General features: G+C 46.8%; 1 protein-coding gene across 3 annotated transcripts in view; it reads left to right on the forward strand.

Moving 5' to 3' along the window:
• Window positions 1-11,075, forward strand: part of LOC147122584 (pro-neuregulin-1, membrane-bound isoform-like) — a 214,824-nt gene extending 203,749 nt beyond the window's left edge. For all 3 annotated transcript variants that reach the window (XM_086007251.1, XM_086007241.1, XM_086007260.1), the window contains 3 exons: window positions 2,933-3,063; window positions 7,366-7,569; window positions 8,874-11,075. In XM_086007251.1, coding sequence (XP_085863377.1) covers window positions 2,933-3,063; window positions 7,366-7,569; window positions 8,874-9,513 — 975 coding nt within the window. In that variant the 3' untranslated portion in view covers window positions 9,514-11,075. The remainder of the gene's footprint in view (window positions 1-2,932; window positions 3,064-7,365; window positions 7,570-8,873) is intronic.
• Window positions 11,076-17,526: the final 6,451 nt, after the last annotated feature.

Here is a 17,526-nt window from a genome sequence, read left to right on the forward strand (position 1 = left end):
TAAAGTAACCTTGGCCAACATGGAGCCAGTCGAAATTTCCCACCTCTTCTTGACTGACGCCATCACGCGCAGCTTATCTCCGAGGTGCTGGAGCTGTTTCCCAAGGAGAACCAGTAATTTAAACCTTTGCAGAAGCTTCAAACACTGAGGCCCACAGTAAGAGGCCAGGACTTGGTATAAAATAGGTCATATGACATCACGTTCCAATGGGTAAGAAGTTAACCTGCAGCACTGCGCAACTTGAGATAATATTGTCGGGGAGAATTGTTAGATAATTGGCCACAAGAGTCAGTAGTAGTGGTGGTGATAATATGGCCAAGTGTGTCACTGACCTCATCTCCTCTGGAGATCTTCCCTCCATGGCCGCCAACCTCATAGTCCCCCAACCCCACACAGCCCGCTTCTACCTCCTTCCCAAGATCCACAAACAGGACTGCCCTGGTAGACCCATCGTTTCAGCCTGTTCTTGCCCCACGGAACTTATCTCTTCCTATCTCGACTCTATTTTTTCTCCCCTTGTCCAGTCTCTTCCCACCTACATTCGCGACTCTTCCGATGCCCTCCGTCACTTTAACAATTTCCAGTTTCCTGGCCCCAACCGCTTCCTTTTCACCATGGACGTCCAATCCCTCTACACCTCCATCCCCCACCAGGACGGCCTTCGGGCGCTCCATTTCTTCCTTGAACAGAGGCCCAACCAGTCCCCATCTACCACCACCCTCCTCCGCCTGGCTGAACTTGTTCTCACATTGAACAACTTCTCCTTTGACTCCACTCACTTCCTCCAAATTAAAGGTGTTGCTATGGGAACCCGCACGGGCCCTAGCTATGCCTGCTTGTTCATGGGATATGTGGAACATTCTTTGTTCCAGTCCTACTCAGGTCCCCTCCCTCACCTCTTTTTCCGGTACATCGATGACTGTATTGGTGCCGTTTCCTGCTCTCGCCCTGAACTAGATAAGTTCATTCACTTTACTTCCAATTTCCACCCTTCCCTCACCTTCATATGGTCCATCTCCGACTCTTCCCTTCCCTTCCTTGAATTCTCCGTCTCCATTTCTGGCGATCAGCTTTCAACAAACATCCACTACAAGCCCACCGACTCCCACAGCTACCTGGACTACACTTCCTCCCACCCCGCTTCCTATAAGAACTCTATTCCATTCTCCCAGTTTCTCCGTCTCCACCGCGTCTGTTCTGACGATGCCACCTTCCATACTAGTGCTTCCGAAATGTCTTCCTTTTTCCTCAACCGAGGATTCCCCTCTACTGTGGTTGACACGGCCCTTGACCGTGTCCGTTCTATTTCCCGCACTTCTGCTCTCACCTCTTCCCCTCCCTCCCAGAACCACGATAGGGTTCCCCTTGTCCTCACCTTTCACCCCACCAGCCTCCACATTCAACGGATCATCCTCCGCCATTTCCGCCACCTCCAACGTGATCCCACCACCAAACACATCTTCCCCTCACCTCCCCTTTCAGCATTCCGAAGGGACCGCTCCCTCTGCAACACCCTGGTCCACTCCTCAATCACCCCCAACAGCCCTTCTCCTTCACCTGGCACTTTCCCGTGCAAGCGCAGGAGATGCAACACATGCCCTTTTACCTCCTCCCTTCCCACTGTCCAGGGCCCCAAACACCCCTTCCAGGTGAAACAGCGATTTACTTGTACTTCTTGCAATTTAATATACTGTATTCGCTGCTCACGATGCGGTCTCCTCTACATTGGGGAGACCAAATGCAGATTGGGCGACCGCTTTGCAGAACACCTCCGTTCAGTCCGTAAGGGTGACCCTGAGCTTCCGGTCGCCTGTCATTTTAATTCACCGCTTCATTCCCACTCTGATCTCTCTGTCCTCAGGATCTCTGTTCCAATGAAGCTCAACGTAAGCTCGAGGAACAGCACCTCATCTTTTGATTGGGCACTTTGCAGCCTGCCGGACTCAACATTGAGTTCAACAATTTCAGATAATTATCCCTGCCCCCATTTTTCATGCAGTATGATTTTTGCCATTCCCATTTGCAACATTTTATCTTTCCTGCCTCTTTCAATAGTACAGGGTGTTCTTTCAATTCCTTCCTCCCCTCCTAACCCCCCCCCACCCCCCTCTCTGCACCTGCTTAATATCTGTTACATCTCCAGCTTTTTCCAGCATTTTCTGTTGTTATTTCAGATTTCCAGCATCCGCAGTATTTTGCTATTATAAACGCAATCCAAATGGTCCATTCGACACAAATTACTTGATAGACACACACAATGATGAGCCTATAAATTCAGGCCCCATAACATTGCCAAATACTTCTCAGCATGTGGAAGCGATGTCACTGTTCACGTATTATTATTTTGCCAAAATATTGCACGTTATGCAATTCGCATTGAAAGGCGAATCTGCCTTGTTTCTGAGCTTTTCTCTACTGAAACATGCAATTAGTAATTGTCTCGCTCCATGTTTGGTATTCACTGAAAAGTCTGCCTGGGGTTTTAACAAGGAAATAAGATGTAGCAAAAAATAAATGACATTTCTTAATTATTTAGACTAGCAGTTTTTGTGCGGCTGACTTTATTTTACACCTGGGGCGTATTAATAGCCAGTGAGCAGTATATGTCGATCAGCACACTAAACTGGTCAGTGCATCTTAATAAAGAAAGGCACAGTTTTAAAAAACTGCAGATAAGCTTTTAATTTTGTCTTTAACACTCTGCCCGTCTATGGGCTCCTGTCATTTAACCATCACTGGAGCTTTGTATTGTTGCGATTTCAATAGATCTAACATGAGGGTTAGCAAGAGAGGAGGGAGATCTTGGGTGGAGGGTGATGTCCATGATGGTGATAGACTTGAATGGCCTGTGGAAGGAGTGGGCTTGATGGGCCAGATGACCTTTTATCGTTTTGAGCTTTCTTGTGCTCTAACATTGTATGTTTGTTTTCAGCAATATATAATGAAAAACCCTGGATCCACTGAGCACGTCATTGAGCGGGAAACAGAAACCTCGTTCTCAACAAATCACTACACATCGACAACCCATCACTCTACGACAGTCACTCACACACCCAGCCACAGGTAAAGACACCTGGATTAAACAGTATTCTTGGATCAAATAGCGTAGAACGAGAATCAACTAACAGAGATCTGCAATGAACAGAAAGGGAAGCACATATGACACAAAAGGATCTATCAGTCATGGAGAAGAGCCCTGAAAATCCTTGGTCAGTGCAGTCTAAAATAAATGTTCCTGGCCAGATTTTCAGGGGCTCCAGGCCACGATCCCAGCCGAAGTCCCCCTGGCGGCCCCTCATTTGGTCGGTAGACCTGGCCGGCACCGACAATGCGCCAAGTCCCAAAGAAAATCCGAGCGTGGGAACTCTGATGTTCGGAGCAGCCACCTCTGCCACCCCCACCCCCCTTCCTAAATTCCTATGTCCGTATTTATAATGAGATCTCCATTTATAAAACGTGTACTCTCCTCCCTTCCCCGGGTGGGGGTAAATTACAGCGTGACTAGTTTACATAGGCAGTTTCGATTATAAATGTGGACATGGACATTCAGGCCTAGAAATTCGGTTGTGGGTTCGCCAGGGCTTTAGCGCCGGAAATTTAGCGCCGGCGCTAAGTCCCCCTGCGCGCGCCAAAAATTCAGTAGCGCCGCGCCCAAACGGCTGCCGGCGCTACTAGAGGGTGTCAGCGCCTCGAAATGGGCGCTGACTGCCGCATTGCGGCGCAATTCCGGCGCTGCGGCACCCGATGCGGTGCGGCAGGCTGGGGAAGTGCAGGCCTCCTCCTTCAGTTAAGGAGGAGCTGCCTGCACCCGCCCGCTGGCCGTTCAAATGTTCAGAAAAATGAGCCCGGCACCTCGGACAAGTGCCGGGCTTGCAGGCCAGACGCATCTGTTCCGCGGGAGGGGGGTGGAGGAGTCCGGGGAGGGAGGTGCAGGCAGGCGGCCGGCAGGAAAGCGGCCGGCCGCCGCGCGACCTTAATGCGCCGGCGCTAACTCCTGCAAGACTCGGTTGCCAAAGTCTTAGTTGCGGCTGCCACGGGCGAGGCGGCCGCAACTCAATTTCGGCGCTGGGGCCCGTCACCACGGCAACCGGGACGCTGCGCACACCGATGACGTCATCGGTGCCGGCGCAGCGCAACCGGTGTAACGCCGACGGAAGGGCCCCACTGAATTTGCCAACTGGCCATAACTCCGGCGCTAGGCCCTCCAGCGCCCCAAATGGGGCGCTAAGCCTACTGAATTTCTAGGCCTCAAATTTATAATGGGATGCAAAAATAAGGTCAGAATGTAGGAGTTTAAAATGAGGACTGGGCTACATCTGCACTCCTGGTCCAATTGTTTCTTGTCCTCTAACCCCACTTCACTTGGTTTTGACTGCCTTGGGGTAATTTTAACTTTTGGACGATGGTGCAAAGCGCTCGGCCTCCCGTTAAACACCTCTCCCCATTTCCCTTTCCATTGAATGCGCCACTCCACACTTAAAATTTCGTCTGCCACGTGCCAAGGAGGAAAGGAATGGTACGAGGTGAATGCGGAACGAACAGAGTCACGTTATGACCGGCGACACTGCCCCGCCGTGATGTGGCACCGATCAGTCCGCTTTATGTGCAGGAGCTGATAGCGCTGCCCACGGCGTGTGTGGGGTGCTGTGCTGCGTTTGGGCTCTTTGTTGTCGGACGCAGAGGCCTGAGGCCGCGATGCACCCACGGTGCTCACAGCTCAACAAGCAGCCAGCACGTAGCCATGGGCGGGGCTGCACACACGAGGCTCATTTAAAGCCTACAATAATGGGGAAAATTGGACTCACCTCCCTTTAATTGAAGCTGAGCGCCCGAGCAACGCTTCACCCACTGAGTGGGCATTTGTGGCTGGCTCACTTCTATAACATAAAGCCTTGCCCTTTTCTTCTTATAGGACCACCCTTGCTTTGATGCCCACCTTTCAGGAAGCCTCCAACAGTCAGTGCTTCGAAGGGCACTCTGTAGCCCTCTACCCCTCCCCACCCCCACCGCCCACAGATTGAGGCACAGAGATGGCAGTACTCTACGTGCATGGCTGCTGCCTGATCAACATTCTGGCCCTGCAGTGCTCCAACGCATCATGCTCTAAGGGTCACGAGCCTCAATGGAACATTTAAATAAACTGTCCTCGCACGATGCCGCAATGGCAGCTCATTCCTGTGCCCGCTGGCCGGCAGTCCCAGTATCACTGTGCCAGGTTTGCATTACCAGCCCTATCGTGCCAGCCGTGGCTCAATGGACAGCACTCTCGCCTCTGAGTCAGAAGGTTGTGGGTTCAAAGCCCCACTCCAGAGACTTGAGCACCAAATCTAGGCTGACACTCCGGCACCTGAGTGCTGAACGGTCGGAGGTGCCGTCTTTCAGATGAGACGTTAAACCAAGACATCTGACCTCTCGGGTGGATGTAAAAAATCCCATGGCACTATTTTGAAGAAATGCATGGGAGACCTGGTCAATAATGATCCCTCAATCAACATCACTAAAACAGATGATCTGGTCATTATCTCATTGCTGTTTGTGGGAGCTTGCTGTGTGCAAATTGGCTGCTGCGTTTCCTACATTGCAACAGTGAATACACTTCAAACATTCTTCATTGGGTGTAAAGCAATATAGGACATCTTGAGGTCGTGAAAGGCGCTATATAAATGCAAGTTCCTTTTTGTTTTCGTTTTTACTTTCCATTCTATTGCACTGAGCACCACCAGTGAGGGGCATCATTACAGAGAGGTCTTCCTATCACCCATAGGAACTAATTGCTGAAGCTTCTTCCTTGACCTCCCTCACTGTGTCTCAGTGAAGTAGGCATTAGGACATTAATTCCCTAAAAACTAAATCGTTTCAAATGTCTGGTGCCACTTGCAGCTGGAAAGTTGCTGAAGATCTCCCTTGTAAGTATAATGGGGGAGAAATTGGGCATCTTAGCGCCTCCAGGCTGGCTCCCGAGCTACCCTTTCCCCCTGGCCTTGCTGCAGCCCGCTCGTCCCCGGTGCATCACCCAGTGCAGACCCCTCTACTAAACTTGCCTCTAAAGATCGCGTCATGCCAGTACCTGAGGTGGTGCTTGTGGGTAAGAGATGCAGTGATACGGTGCTTACTTCCTCCTCCTCTTCTCCTTCCTCACTCTCAGTGGGAGGCTGAGGGACAGGCTGGCCATCTGGGTGCTGATTCTCTGAAAGCATAAAGGCACAAGACTCACGTTAAGGTGAGGGCAGGGAGGCAGGAAGGGAGCAAGGAATGCAGACAGTATCAAGAGCTGGAAAGTGGGAAAGGCTTTTGGTGAAAGGGGGAAGTAGGATGAGAGGAGAGGGGATGAACATACCGTTGTTGCCCCCAAGGGGGTCGATGTTGCCGACGGCCACGGCGCCCACCACCTGCTGCCCAATGAGTCACAGCACTCGCTCCTCCAGGTCTGAGAGCAGCTGGAGCTGCACATCACCCCCGCCTGTTCTCTGCTGCTCCCTCCTATTGTGGGCCATCTTGGCCTGCAAGAGAAGCGAATGTGTGAGAGTCAGGATCCAGCTATGTGTTTGGTAGATATGCCTGCCGTAGTCGAATAGCTGTGATTGTAGGCAAGGCGTGAGATGTGGATGTGAGTTTTAGTCGGTGGAGATGCTTGGTGGGTGAGTGGTGGGGGTGTGGTTGTTTGTGCAGTGTGTAGACTGAGGTTCAGATGCTGGTATGTAGGACCTGTTGAAGCATTTACTCATGCTGACCACCCGAGTGAGGTTGTTGAATTTCTTCTGGCACTGTATCAGGCTGCGTACGACCACACTACTGGTCGAGACCTCCTGGGCCACGTCCCTCCACATTGCCCTGAAGACCTGGGGCAATGGCCTCCTTCCAGTGTCCGGGAACAGCACTACCCTCCTTCGGTCCACTCCCGCGACCAATGCCTCGTCCATGAAATGACGAGCTCTCTGCCTGGGAGTAGGATCAGCCATCACGATCAGGGGATTGACTTGGTCGCAGGTCGCCTTCACAGCCAGCAATGCTGATAATGAGGATCTGCACAATGATGCAACCTCCCCTTTTAAGAGCTGGAAGGAGGCCAGTGTGAAGGATCATTCCCAACTGCATAGCACCTGAAATTCATTATCGCTCTGCTGGTAGTGCCCCTGTAGCGCCCCACTGAGATCATTAGTACTCCAGCTCTCTCCTGGAGCGCTAACAGCCAATTTAGGGGAACCTCAGATTCATTAGCGCCTGGCGCTAATTTTTCACAATTTCAAAATTTACTGCCCCAAACGGGGCGATCACGAATTTCTCCCCCAGTGACTTTGGCTGTGTGCTTTACAAAGGCGGCCTGACCAAGGGTTTTAAAATTGTTTCTCTTTGTATTGGCCACAGTTGGAGTACAGGCCAGACAGAAAGTGTCATCTCAGATAGCCACTCTGTGCTTGTGACGTCATCAATAGAAACCAGCAGGCAGACCAGCCCGATCAATCACCGAGGCCGTCTCAATGGTGTGGCAGGTCAGCGAGAGATGCTTATGTGCGTGAGGAACTCAAGAGGCACTCCGGACTCCCTCCGAGATTCACCGCATAGTGAAAGGTAGGCCCTGCAGACATTCATATATATAGTGTATACTGTAGCTGTAGGAACTGACAGCACAGCTCTGATTGTAGGGGGAGGTCTGACTAACTGTAGGGACTGAGGAGACAACTCCGACTGTAGGGGGAGGTCTGACTGTAACTGTAGAAACAGAGGGTATAACTCCGACTGTAGGGGGAGGTCTGACTGTAACTGTAGAAACAGAGGGTATAGCTCCGACTGTAAGGGGAGGTCTGACTGTAACTGTAGAGACCGAGGGTATAGCTCCGACTGTAGGGAGAGGTCTGACTGTAACTGTAGGGACTGAGGAGACTGCTCCGACTGTAGGGGGAGGTCTGACTGTAACTGTAGAAACAGAGGGTATAACTCTGACTGTAGGGGGAGGTCTGACTGTAACTGTAGAGACCGAGGGTATAGCTCCGACTGTAAGGGGAGGTCTGACTGTAACTGTAGAGACCGAGGGTATAGCTCCGACTGTAAGGGGAGGTCTGACTGTAACTGTAGAGACCGAGGGTATAGCTCCGACTGTAGGGGTAGGTCTGACTGTAACTGTAGAGACCGAGGGTATAGCTCCAACTGTAAGGGGAAGTCTGACTGTAACTGTAGAGACCGAGGGTACAGCTCCGACTGTAAGGGGAGGTCTGACTGTAACTATATGGTCTGAGGGCACGGCTCTGACATGCGCAGCTCTGAGATGTGTCAGCCTTGGCTCAGTTGCTAGATCTCTTGCCTCTGAGTCAGAAGATCGTGGTTTCAAGCATCACTCCAGAGATTTGAGCACATTATCCAGGCTGACACCAGTGCAGTGCTGAGGGAGGTGCCGTGTTTTGGATGAGACGTTAAACCGAGGCCCCAGCTTCTCTTTCGGGTGGATGTAAAAGATATAATTGCACCCCCAATGCTTCTTGTACTCTTCTTCAACCTCAGAAGCGCACTCCCCTTGCAGCCCAGGATAACACTTTTCACACCAGCCATTCCTATGACCTCTTTGAGTTCACTAATTATAACTAAATTAAAGATCGGCAGTGCATATCAGGAACTGGGTTGAATCTTTGCTACTCATTTCACTGTTTTGGAGTGAAGAGTTTCATTCCATCAGTATGTCCAATCCACAGTGCCACCCATTCACCAAAAGCTATCAACTGATCAAGAAAGAATTAACTGAAGACCTGATTTCTGATCCAACAATTTGGCTCATGCTAACCAACAAAATGGATCTTACCTCCTGTGATGAGTCTATCTATGAACTTACGGTCTTGTGTTTTTTTGTGTCATCTTCATTGGTGCTGTTAATTACGTTGCAGGTTCGTCTCCGCCATGACCACTCCGGCCAGAATGTCACCGGTGGACTTCAGAACCCCGATGTCCCCAAAGTCACCTGATTCGGAGATGTCACCGCCAGTCTCTAGCCTGACTATATCCATGCCATCTGTGGCCATAAGCCCTTTAATCGAGGAGGAGAGGCCTCTGCTTCTGGTGACCCCGCCCCGGCAGCGGGAGAAGAGGCAAGACCCTTACAGGCAGTACCGCAGCTCCGTCAAGAACAGCGCCAGCATCCCGGCCAGCCCGCTGAGGGTGGCCGAGGACGACGAATACGAGACCACGCAGGAGTATGAGCCGGCGCTCGAGCCCCCCAAGAAAGGGGCCAACAACAGGAGAGGAAAAAGAACAAAGGCTAATGGCCACATTTCACACAGAATGGAAAGCGAGAGCAATCCAAGCTCGGAGAACAGTAGCTCTGACAGTGAAACTGAAGATGAACGAATAGGGGAAGAGACGCCATTTCTCAGTATACAGAACCCCATGGCAACGAGTGTAGAATCAGCCCCTGCATACCGATTGGCTGAAAACAGGACTAACTCCACCAATAGGTACTCTACACAGGAAGAGTTGCAAGTCAGGCTGTCCAATGTAATTGCTAATCAAGACCCAATTGCTGTCTAAAAACACATAGATGCACCAGTAAAACTTTATTTTATATAATGAAGTACTCCGGATACTTTACTTTAAATTAAACATTTTATTTTATTTTAGCAGAAGAATCTTGCAGCTGGTAGAAAGTCTACAAGTTTTTATAGATTAAAATATATATATGTAAAAAAAAAAGTTAGCATTCACAATACTAATGTGCCATATGTAGCGTTTTTACAGTATTTCAACACAGAAAGATATCAATGGTGCCTTTATGTTACTTTATGCTGAAAACAGAGTTAGTACATCAGTTGCTGTTTCACGGTACTTCTACCAAACCTTCCGACAAGATAAGGGATTTCCTTCAGAATTTCCAAGATATGAGGGTATTTTTTCCTGGGGGATGGAGTTTGGATTCCTGCGGAGTTCGGAGTGGGATACAGCAGGCCCATTGTCGGCAACAGGAAGTGGGCCCCACCCCACCCACCCCCAAACACACACACACACACACACACACACACACCCACCAGGGAATGAAGGAGAGGTATCACTCTTGGGTTTTGATCTGCTCGTTCAGTAATGTTTCACTGCTGTGGTTCCCGACGAGACCTAATAGTTTATAAGATTAAACAAACCTTCCTATATAAAAAGACCAAAAGAAGGACTAAAAGGGAAAAAAAACACCTTTGAGCACGGTCACCTCAGGTCTTTCGAGGAAATCTATAATGAGCAAGTTTTCTAGCTGATTTTGAAGGTGAACTTGTATGAGGATACTTCAAAAGGGAGTGTATTACATATGCGTGAAGGAACAGTAAGGTGATTCACTGAGTTAGGTCAAATTAGTTCAATGAAACTGCTGGCTTTAAAGGAGCAGTGTCACTTTTCTTGGCGCTTTTGTAGGCCCACATTGTTCTCTGTAAATACTGCGAAGCGACCTCTTCGGGAAAGCAACATAATATTCCCCCTTTGAACCAGGCATCAGGTGTCAGATTCAGTATAGCTCTCAGCTGAATCTTTCTGCCTCACTTGGAGGAGTTTTTGGGTCAATTTTGAGCTACACAGTTAGAGGAGTGACTGCTTGGTGGAAGCAAGGTGATGGATCTTGGCAAGGAAAGGTGGGGAGTGAGTCGCTCAACTTGAGCAGTGTCTTCCGTTTGCTAATCACCGGGCATCGGGTCCTGGCTGATGGCAGGCAGATTGGAGTAGGCCGAAAGCCTTCAATGGAAGGATTCCGTTCTCTACTTCAGAATTCTGTAATGGCTTCTGGCCATTTTGGAGCAGTCTGTTGTATATTCTGGTTGTCATCACCTTACTTAGTGCCGTCAGCTGCAGTGAAAGCAGGCCTCTGTGTCATACAGTTTTTACCTTCACTGGACTGACACGAGTATTGAAAATATAAAGGGATGCGGCAATGTTAATCTTTTGGCGTAACACCAGCTAGAAGCAGTTGAAGGTGCAGATTACCATACATACATGTTCGAAATACACAGCATTGAACCTGCAAAAGGACAGAGTTTCTGATATCTTCCTGTGTTTGTGAAACAGACGCATTTAAAACCTCTTTCAAATAAACTTTGGTTTTCTTTTCTGTTTAATCGTGTACTTCATTATCAATCCAGTCAATGTAGCTGCAACAATTTCAGTTCCTTTTTCGCAATAAAGAACACTGAGTGCCACCTGAACTCTCCATCCAGAACCCTCTACTTTTTAAGACATGACAAGTTCTCCTGTTAAAATCGAGGAAAGCCAGAGGGTTATATCGCTGTCAAAAGTGATCAAACCAGTTCTTTGAACATACCGAAGATTTGAATTATTTAAAATTGCAATCGAATGTTTATAATCAGCACTAGTTCATTCTGTCACTACAGCAGAGATGTGTCAGAAACTTCAAGTGTGTTCTCACTTCTAGTTGTCAACCCTGTGTTTTCATTACTTTTAATGCTGTGTCTTTTTAAATCATTGCGTGCATGTTAATTATACAGAAGCAGGCTTGTGCGATGTTAACACTCTTGTGACGCCAATGGAATTTCTGCAGCTTTGTAATGAGCAGGGTAGAAGTATCGTGACGGATATCCAAAGCATCTGGCTGAACTAGACATTCTTTCCATTCCTTAACCCCCGCTTCGAGTGAATCTGATCGTATCCAGGGTGATACCCCCCTTTAGAAACTTCGGATGGTGAAATATTTGGTGCATTTTGCAAGTGGCAAAGGGACAGTTGGTTCTTGAAGGGTTAGGCTGAGGAACGAGGTGTCAGGAATCAGTTAAACTGGCTTAGCTTTGGGCATTTGATACAGGCAATCGGATTCTCTCGTTTCCAATTTATTCCCAAAAACCCCAAACCGGACAAACACGCATGTCTAGCAATTAATAGAAAACTGACCACCTCAGTCTGGCAAGAGTCCCAACAGCTTCTCACAAATGACTCTCTCTGGAGAGATGGACATTTCTTTTAACACTGAACCCATTCGCCACCTTCCTAACGCTGACATTATAAAATGAACATTACATCCACCACTTGAGACCGACACGAGCAGCAGTTTCTATTGGGTTACACAAACTGAAAACAGTAGGGGTGCATTCAAATACCATTTTTTCTTTTGGCGGGCGGGGGATTGCGGGGTGGGGGGGGCCGGTGGGGTGCAGTCTGCTATGAAATTAGATGGGAGTTTCGTTGAGGTGCTCCTCATCACTGTTTTCAATCTGCAAATGTTGAAGCACCACTGAGGTATGAATGATCACAATAAGTATTAACTGTTACGGCATACAATGAGCATGGTATACATCATAGTCTGCCAGGAATACACGCATGTGATATAATTGTCCTTTTTAAATGTGCATGAGATGTAAACAATGAGGGGTGATCAGCTGTTGGTTCAGACGAACACTTTTTACACCTTTTGACTGCACCCTGACAGTTTTCAACAGTATTCTGATATTTCTTCACAACTGACTTACTTTTTTTTAACCCCATAATATCCTTAAAATTTTGTACCGACTGGTTAGTTCCATTCTATATTATTTAGAGGCACACATACCGCACAGTGATATTTTAAGTTAGGGCGCTCGGACATCTAAAAGTGCTGATGCTGTGGGCAGACTGTTTTAAACAGGTGGGGTGTTTAAACAGACAAGACCGTTTTGAGTTAGACACGGGTAAAAGGCCCCTTTGTAAAGATCGCTCGACCTGACTTAGAACTAAAAGCAGAGAGGAAAATAGAAAAGGTTGGGGTGGGGTTTGGTGGGTGGGTGGGGGCTGGGAGGTGGGTGGGAGGAGGGTTGGGGGGAAATAGAAGCTGATTTATACAAAAAGAAAAGGAACTTGTATTCTGATCCCTGATTGCATCTTATTATCATTGATTGATCATTTCCAATGATTGGTTTACAAACAGTAAACCTGCTGCAGTAAGTTATAAGTTACAAGAGTAAGATAAGACTTTGCATTCAAACCAGACGATGCTTCATGTCCGCAACAATTTGTCTGTATTTTTTTTTGGTTCTCCTCTATTTTTATTTTTATTCTTTTTTTTTGTGTGTGTGTGGGGAGAGAGAGTTAAAACTATGTACGGAACCAAAGCATTTCCTTTGGTATTGGCGGTCCTGTAACTGTTATTAATAATGAGCATTCCTGTGAAAACTCTCCAATGTCGCTCTGTGAATATCATGGCAGTACTTTTATTATTTATATCACAGCTTTCTGATATTCAGTGAATTTAGTTTCATGTTGTTTGTAAAATAACCTCTGAAAAATATATATGTTCTATGTTTCACTTTTTTTTCCTGGATTTTTTTGTTAAAAAATTTTTTTTTTTTTAAAGTATAAAAAATAATTTATTGTCAAGTATAAAGGCTATCTATATCTTTCTTGTGAAAAGAATATAATCCGCATCTAATTGTTAGATGCTGCAAATCCAGTATGTGCAAATTGCAAAACATCTTGATGCATTTTCATTTTTGATCTTGATGTGGCTTTCTTTAAACAACGTTGAATAAAAAAAACCTGCAAGTTATATTTAGCTTCAGCTGAAGGCTGCACTTGGAATCAGTGGACCAGGAGCAAGAATGTACTTAACACAAGTTCAAATATTCCATTATGATTTTCATTTGTGAAGTTACTTTTTTTTAAGAACATTAAACCATTTCATATCAGACACAGGCATGATGTGTTTCTTTATCCAACTCATTTTGCAGAAAAGCCTCGGTGTTTCGCGATTGTTCTCGCCTTTTTGCAAAAGGCCCAGATTCGTTCACATCGCAATCCCGCACTCGTAGAATCTTATTTGGCGAGGTCCAATGTCAGGAGATCAAGGAGTTCCCTGCCTTTCGAATGAGACGGTTAAGTTGGAACCAAGAAATCAAAATTCAGTCACGCCCATCGGTTTCAAGATTGCAAATTTTCAGGACAAATGGTTTCAAAGCAGCTCCCCTGATCTGAAACCAGCTCCTTCATGCAGCTGAACTGGAAGGAATTCTTTTTGCAACGAGAATAGGCACTTCATGGAGCAGTTTCCATCCATCTCTCAGGTCTATTCTACTGCTCTTTAATGGTTAAAAGATGGAACTTTATCATTCAGATTTACACTGTTGCTGAGAGATGGTCTTACTGTAATGGAAGGTGGTCAATTCATTTACACAAGAATTGAACTGATAAATTCACATCGGGTTTGATTATAAATTTAGTGCACAAAAAAGCTCTGGGATGTATCCGAAATGACAATTGAGGGGACTGTCTTCAGCTGGAACATTGGGCTTAGAGGGTTAAATTATGAGGCCAGGTTGCATAAACTTGGCTTGTATTCCCTTGAGTTTAGAAGATTGAGGGGTGATCTGATCGAGGCGTTTAAAATGTTGAAATGATTTGCTCGGGCAGATACAGAGAATCTACTTCCTCTGGTAGGGGAATCCAGAACAAGGCGGCATAATAATCTTAATATGAGAGCCAGGCCTTTCAGGCGCGAAATCAGGAAGCATTTTTCACACAAAGGGTACTAGAAATCTGGAACTCTCTCCCCCCAAGCCCCCCCCCCCAAAAAAAAAGGCTGTGGATTCTAGAAGAATCTGAGCTTTCAAGATTTTTTGGGGTAGGGGCATTAAGGGATATGCAACTAAGGCGGGGAAATGGAGTTGAGATGCAGATCAGCCATGATCTAATTGAATGGCGGAGCAGGCTCAAGGGGCTGAATGGCCTACTCCTGCTCCTCTGTATTAGTGATGAGTTTCCCCAGTTGGATATCAGCAGTACAGCGGGGCATGGTGTTCCACCTTCCAATCATTTATTTCTGCTTTGATAGCAGGATGCATAAGTGAACAGTATATTTCAGAACAAAATGAGACTCTTTACGTCTCACAGTAATAACTTTTCTGTCTTTTCATCCAGTGTGTTTACAGACTTGGGAGGGGTGAGCATTATACTGTACCCACTTCCTTTTCAGTGAATAAAATCTCCAAATTATTTGGTTCCCATATTACAAACATACGAATTAGGAGCAGGAGTAGGCCACTCGGCCCTTCGAGCCTGCTCTGCCATTCAATAAGATCATGGCTGATTTGATTACTCCACATTCCCACCTACCTCCGATAACCTTTCACCACCTTGCTTATCAAGAATCTATCTACCTCTGCCTTAAAAATATTCAAAGGCTCTGCTTCCACCGCCCTCTGAGGAAGAGAGTTCCAAAGCCTCAGGACCCACTGTGAGAAAAAATGTCTCCTCATCTCTGTCTTAAATGGGCGACCCCTTATTTTTAAACAGTGACCCCTAGTTCTAGATTCTCCCACAAGAGGAAACATCCTCTCCACATCCACCCTGTCCAGACCCCTCAGGATCTTATATGTTTCAATCAAGTCACCTTTTACTCTTCTAAACTCCAGCTGATACAAGCCTAGCCTGTCCAACCTTTCCTCATAAGACAACCCGCCCATTCCCGGTATTAGTCTAGTAAACCTTCTCTGAACTGCTTCCAACGCATTTACATCCTTCCTTAAATAAGGAGACCAATACTGTACACAGTACTCCAGATGTGGTCTCACCAATGCCCTGTATAACTGAAGCATAACCTCCCTACTTTTGTATTCAATTCCCCTCGCAATAAATGATGACATTCTATTAGCTTTCCTAATTACTTACTGTACCTGCATACTAACCTTTTGTGATTCATGCACTAGGACACCCAGATCCCTCTGCATCTCAAAGCTCTGCAATCTCTCACCATTTAGATAATATGCTTCTTTTTTATTCTTCCTGCCAAAATGGACATCAATAAGGCAATGGAGATGAAGTTGGACTTAGGCAATAGCAGACAATGGGTGATAGTGAATCAGCTTTTATACCCTGCCCAAATTTCATTTCCACAAAGGAAAAGGATCAGGCGGGTGCAAAACAGACAAACAATTCTTCATCCCCAGTTGTCCACTATCATCCAAGACGAACTGCAAACCCTCTATTTCAGACCTATTATTACTTTATAATCTTTTGCAAACACAGTCATACCAACAATGCAGAAGGTGTGCTGTAAATAAAGTTCTGCCAGCATAAAGACAGTAAGTTCAAATATTGGGTTTCCTTGGACTTGAATTGTGCCACTTTTTGGGCTCTGTTTACTTGTGTCTGATAAGAACTAATGGCCCAGAAATTCAGGTCTGAGGCTTCCCGCGGGTGTAAGCCTCCGACCTGCACTTACCTAGCGCGCCGGCCGTTGAGCTGCGGGCCCGCGTGGGATTCCGATCCTGGGCCTGCTCCAACTGCCGGCGCGCAGTGCTTGCGTATCCCAGGGACGCAGTTAGTTCGATGCGTCCCCTGGGATCACGTGGGCCATGGAGAACCAATGGTAGCAGGGAATCTGTATTTATAGATTTGACAAGAAGAGCTGTCAAATTTATGAATACAGTTCAGCCCCAAAACATCACTAAAACTTCAAATAATTTTTTTTTTTAATCACATTTTTAAAATAACTATAAATTACATAAAATAACTATTTTAAACAATAATTTAAATTTTTGAAAAAATTAATTACAGTTTCTAATGGGGCTAAAAATAAACTTACCTTTCTTTAAAGCATTTAAAAATAATAAACTGGTGAAAAAATGTTTTAATTTTACTTAATTCACCGCTTACCTTGTTAAAAGCAGGCCTTGCGACTGCTTTTTATAAGCGTAGCTGCTGGAGACTTACGCTCCCAGAGAAACCTGCAAAACAAATGGAAGTTCCAGGCGCGCGCGCTGCCTCTCCGGCACACGCGTTCGACCTGTGAACCCCTTCCTTGAAGGGAACGGAAGTTCCGGTTTCCCACGCATGCACAGTGCATGCACGAAACCAGCACTTTCGTTGGGCCTACGGGTGAGTACCCAACGCATACTCACCCATGGGGACCCGAAGTTCTGGGCCATCGAGACTGGCCAAACAGATTTCATTAGGAACCTAAGGCCAAACTGCATCTGAACCTAGATGTGAGAGCAATTCACCAGCCCATTCCGCCACAGTCTTATCGTATTGTTAATACTAGTTAACAACTCCTTCTCTCATGCTGAAGGCTAGATCATTTTTAAAAGAAAGTCTTCCCTGCCCCCGAAAAAACTAATTTTAAAGAAGACACTTTTTTCTTAAAGAAAATAGTGTGATACTGGTAAGAAATTACTGGCAAATACGAGGCCTGAGCTGGCACTGAGCCACAGACACTGAGAAGGTCCCAGGTTTAAGCCTTCATCTGTGGTGATCTCACCAGGGTTGATGATTAGACGCAGTACAACTGGCTTCAACATCAGTGTGGTCGGGAGGGGGAAATAGCGGCCAGGAATAATTGCGGTCATAGTTGTCACGTGGACAGGATTTGGCTGGGCTGTGGTACTCCGCTGTCGTCGAGTGACTTGGTGACACGGTCTGGGTTCAAACATGAGGACTGGTCACTTGGACAAGATATCGGAGGGTTGCCACCACATATGTCAGCTTTCCAGTGGGGTGAGCCCATGATCTAAACAGTCCAGCCGCGGCTCATGTCCCTTTCAGCTGGGCAACAGATGGGCATCTGCTTGCACAACGATTTGATTCTAA

The sequence above is a fragment of the Somniosus microcephalus genome, chromosome 2 (assembly GCF_052327205.1).
Source record: "Somniosus microcephalus isolate GS21.2 chromosome 2, FLI_Smic_1.0, whole genome shotgun sequence".
In the NCBI taxonomy this organism is placed as follows: Eukaryota; Metazoa; Chordata; class Chondrichthyes; order Squaliformes; family Somniosidae; genus Somniosus; species Somniosus microcephalus.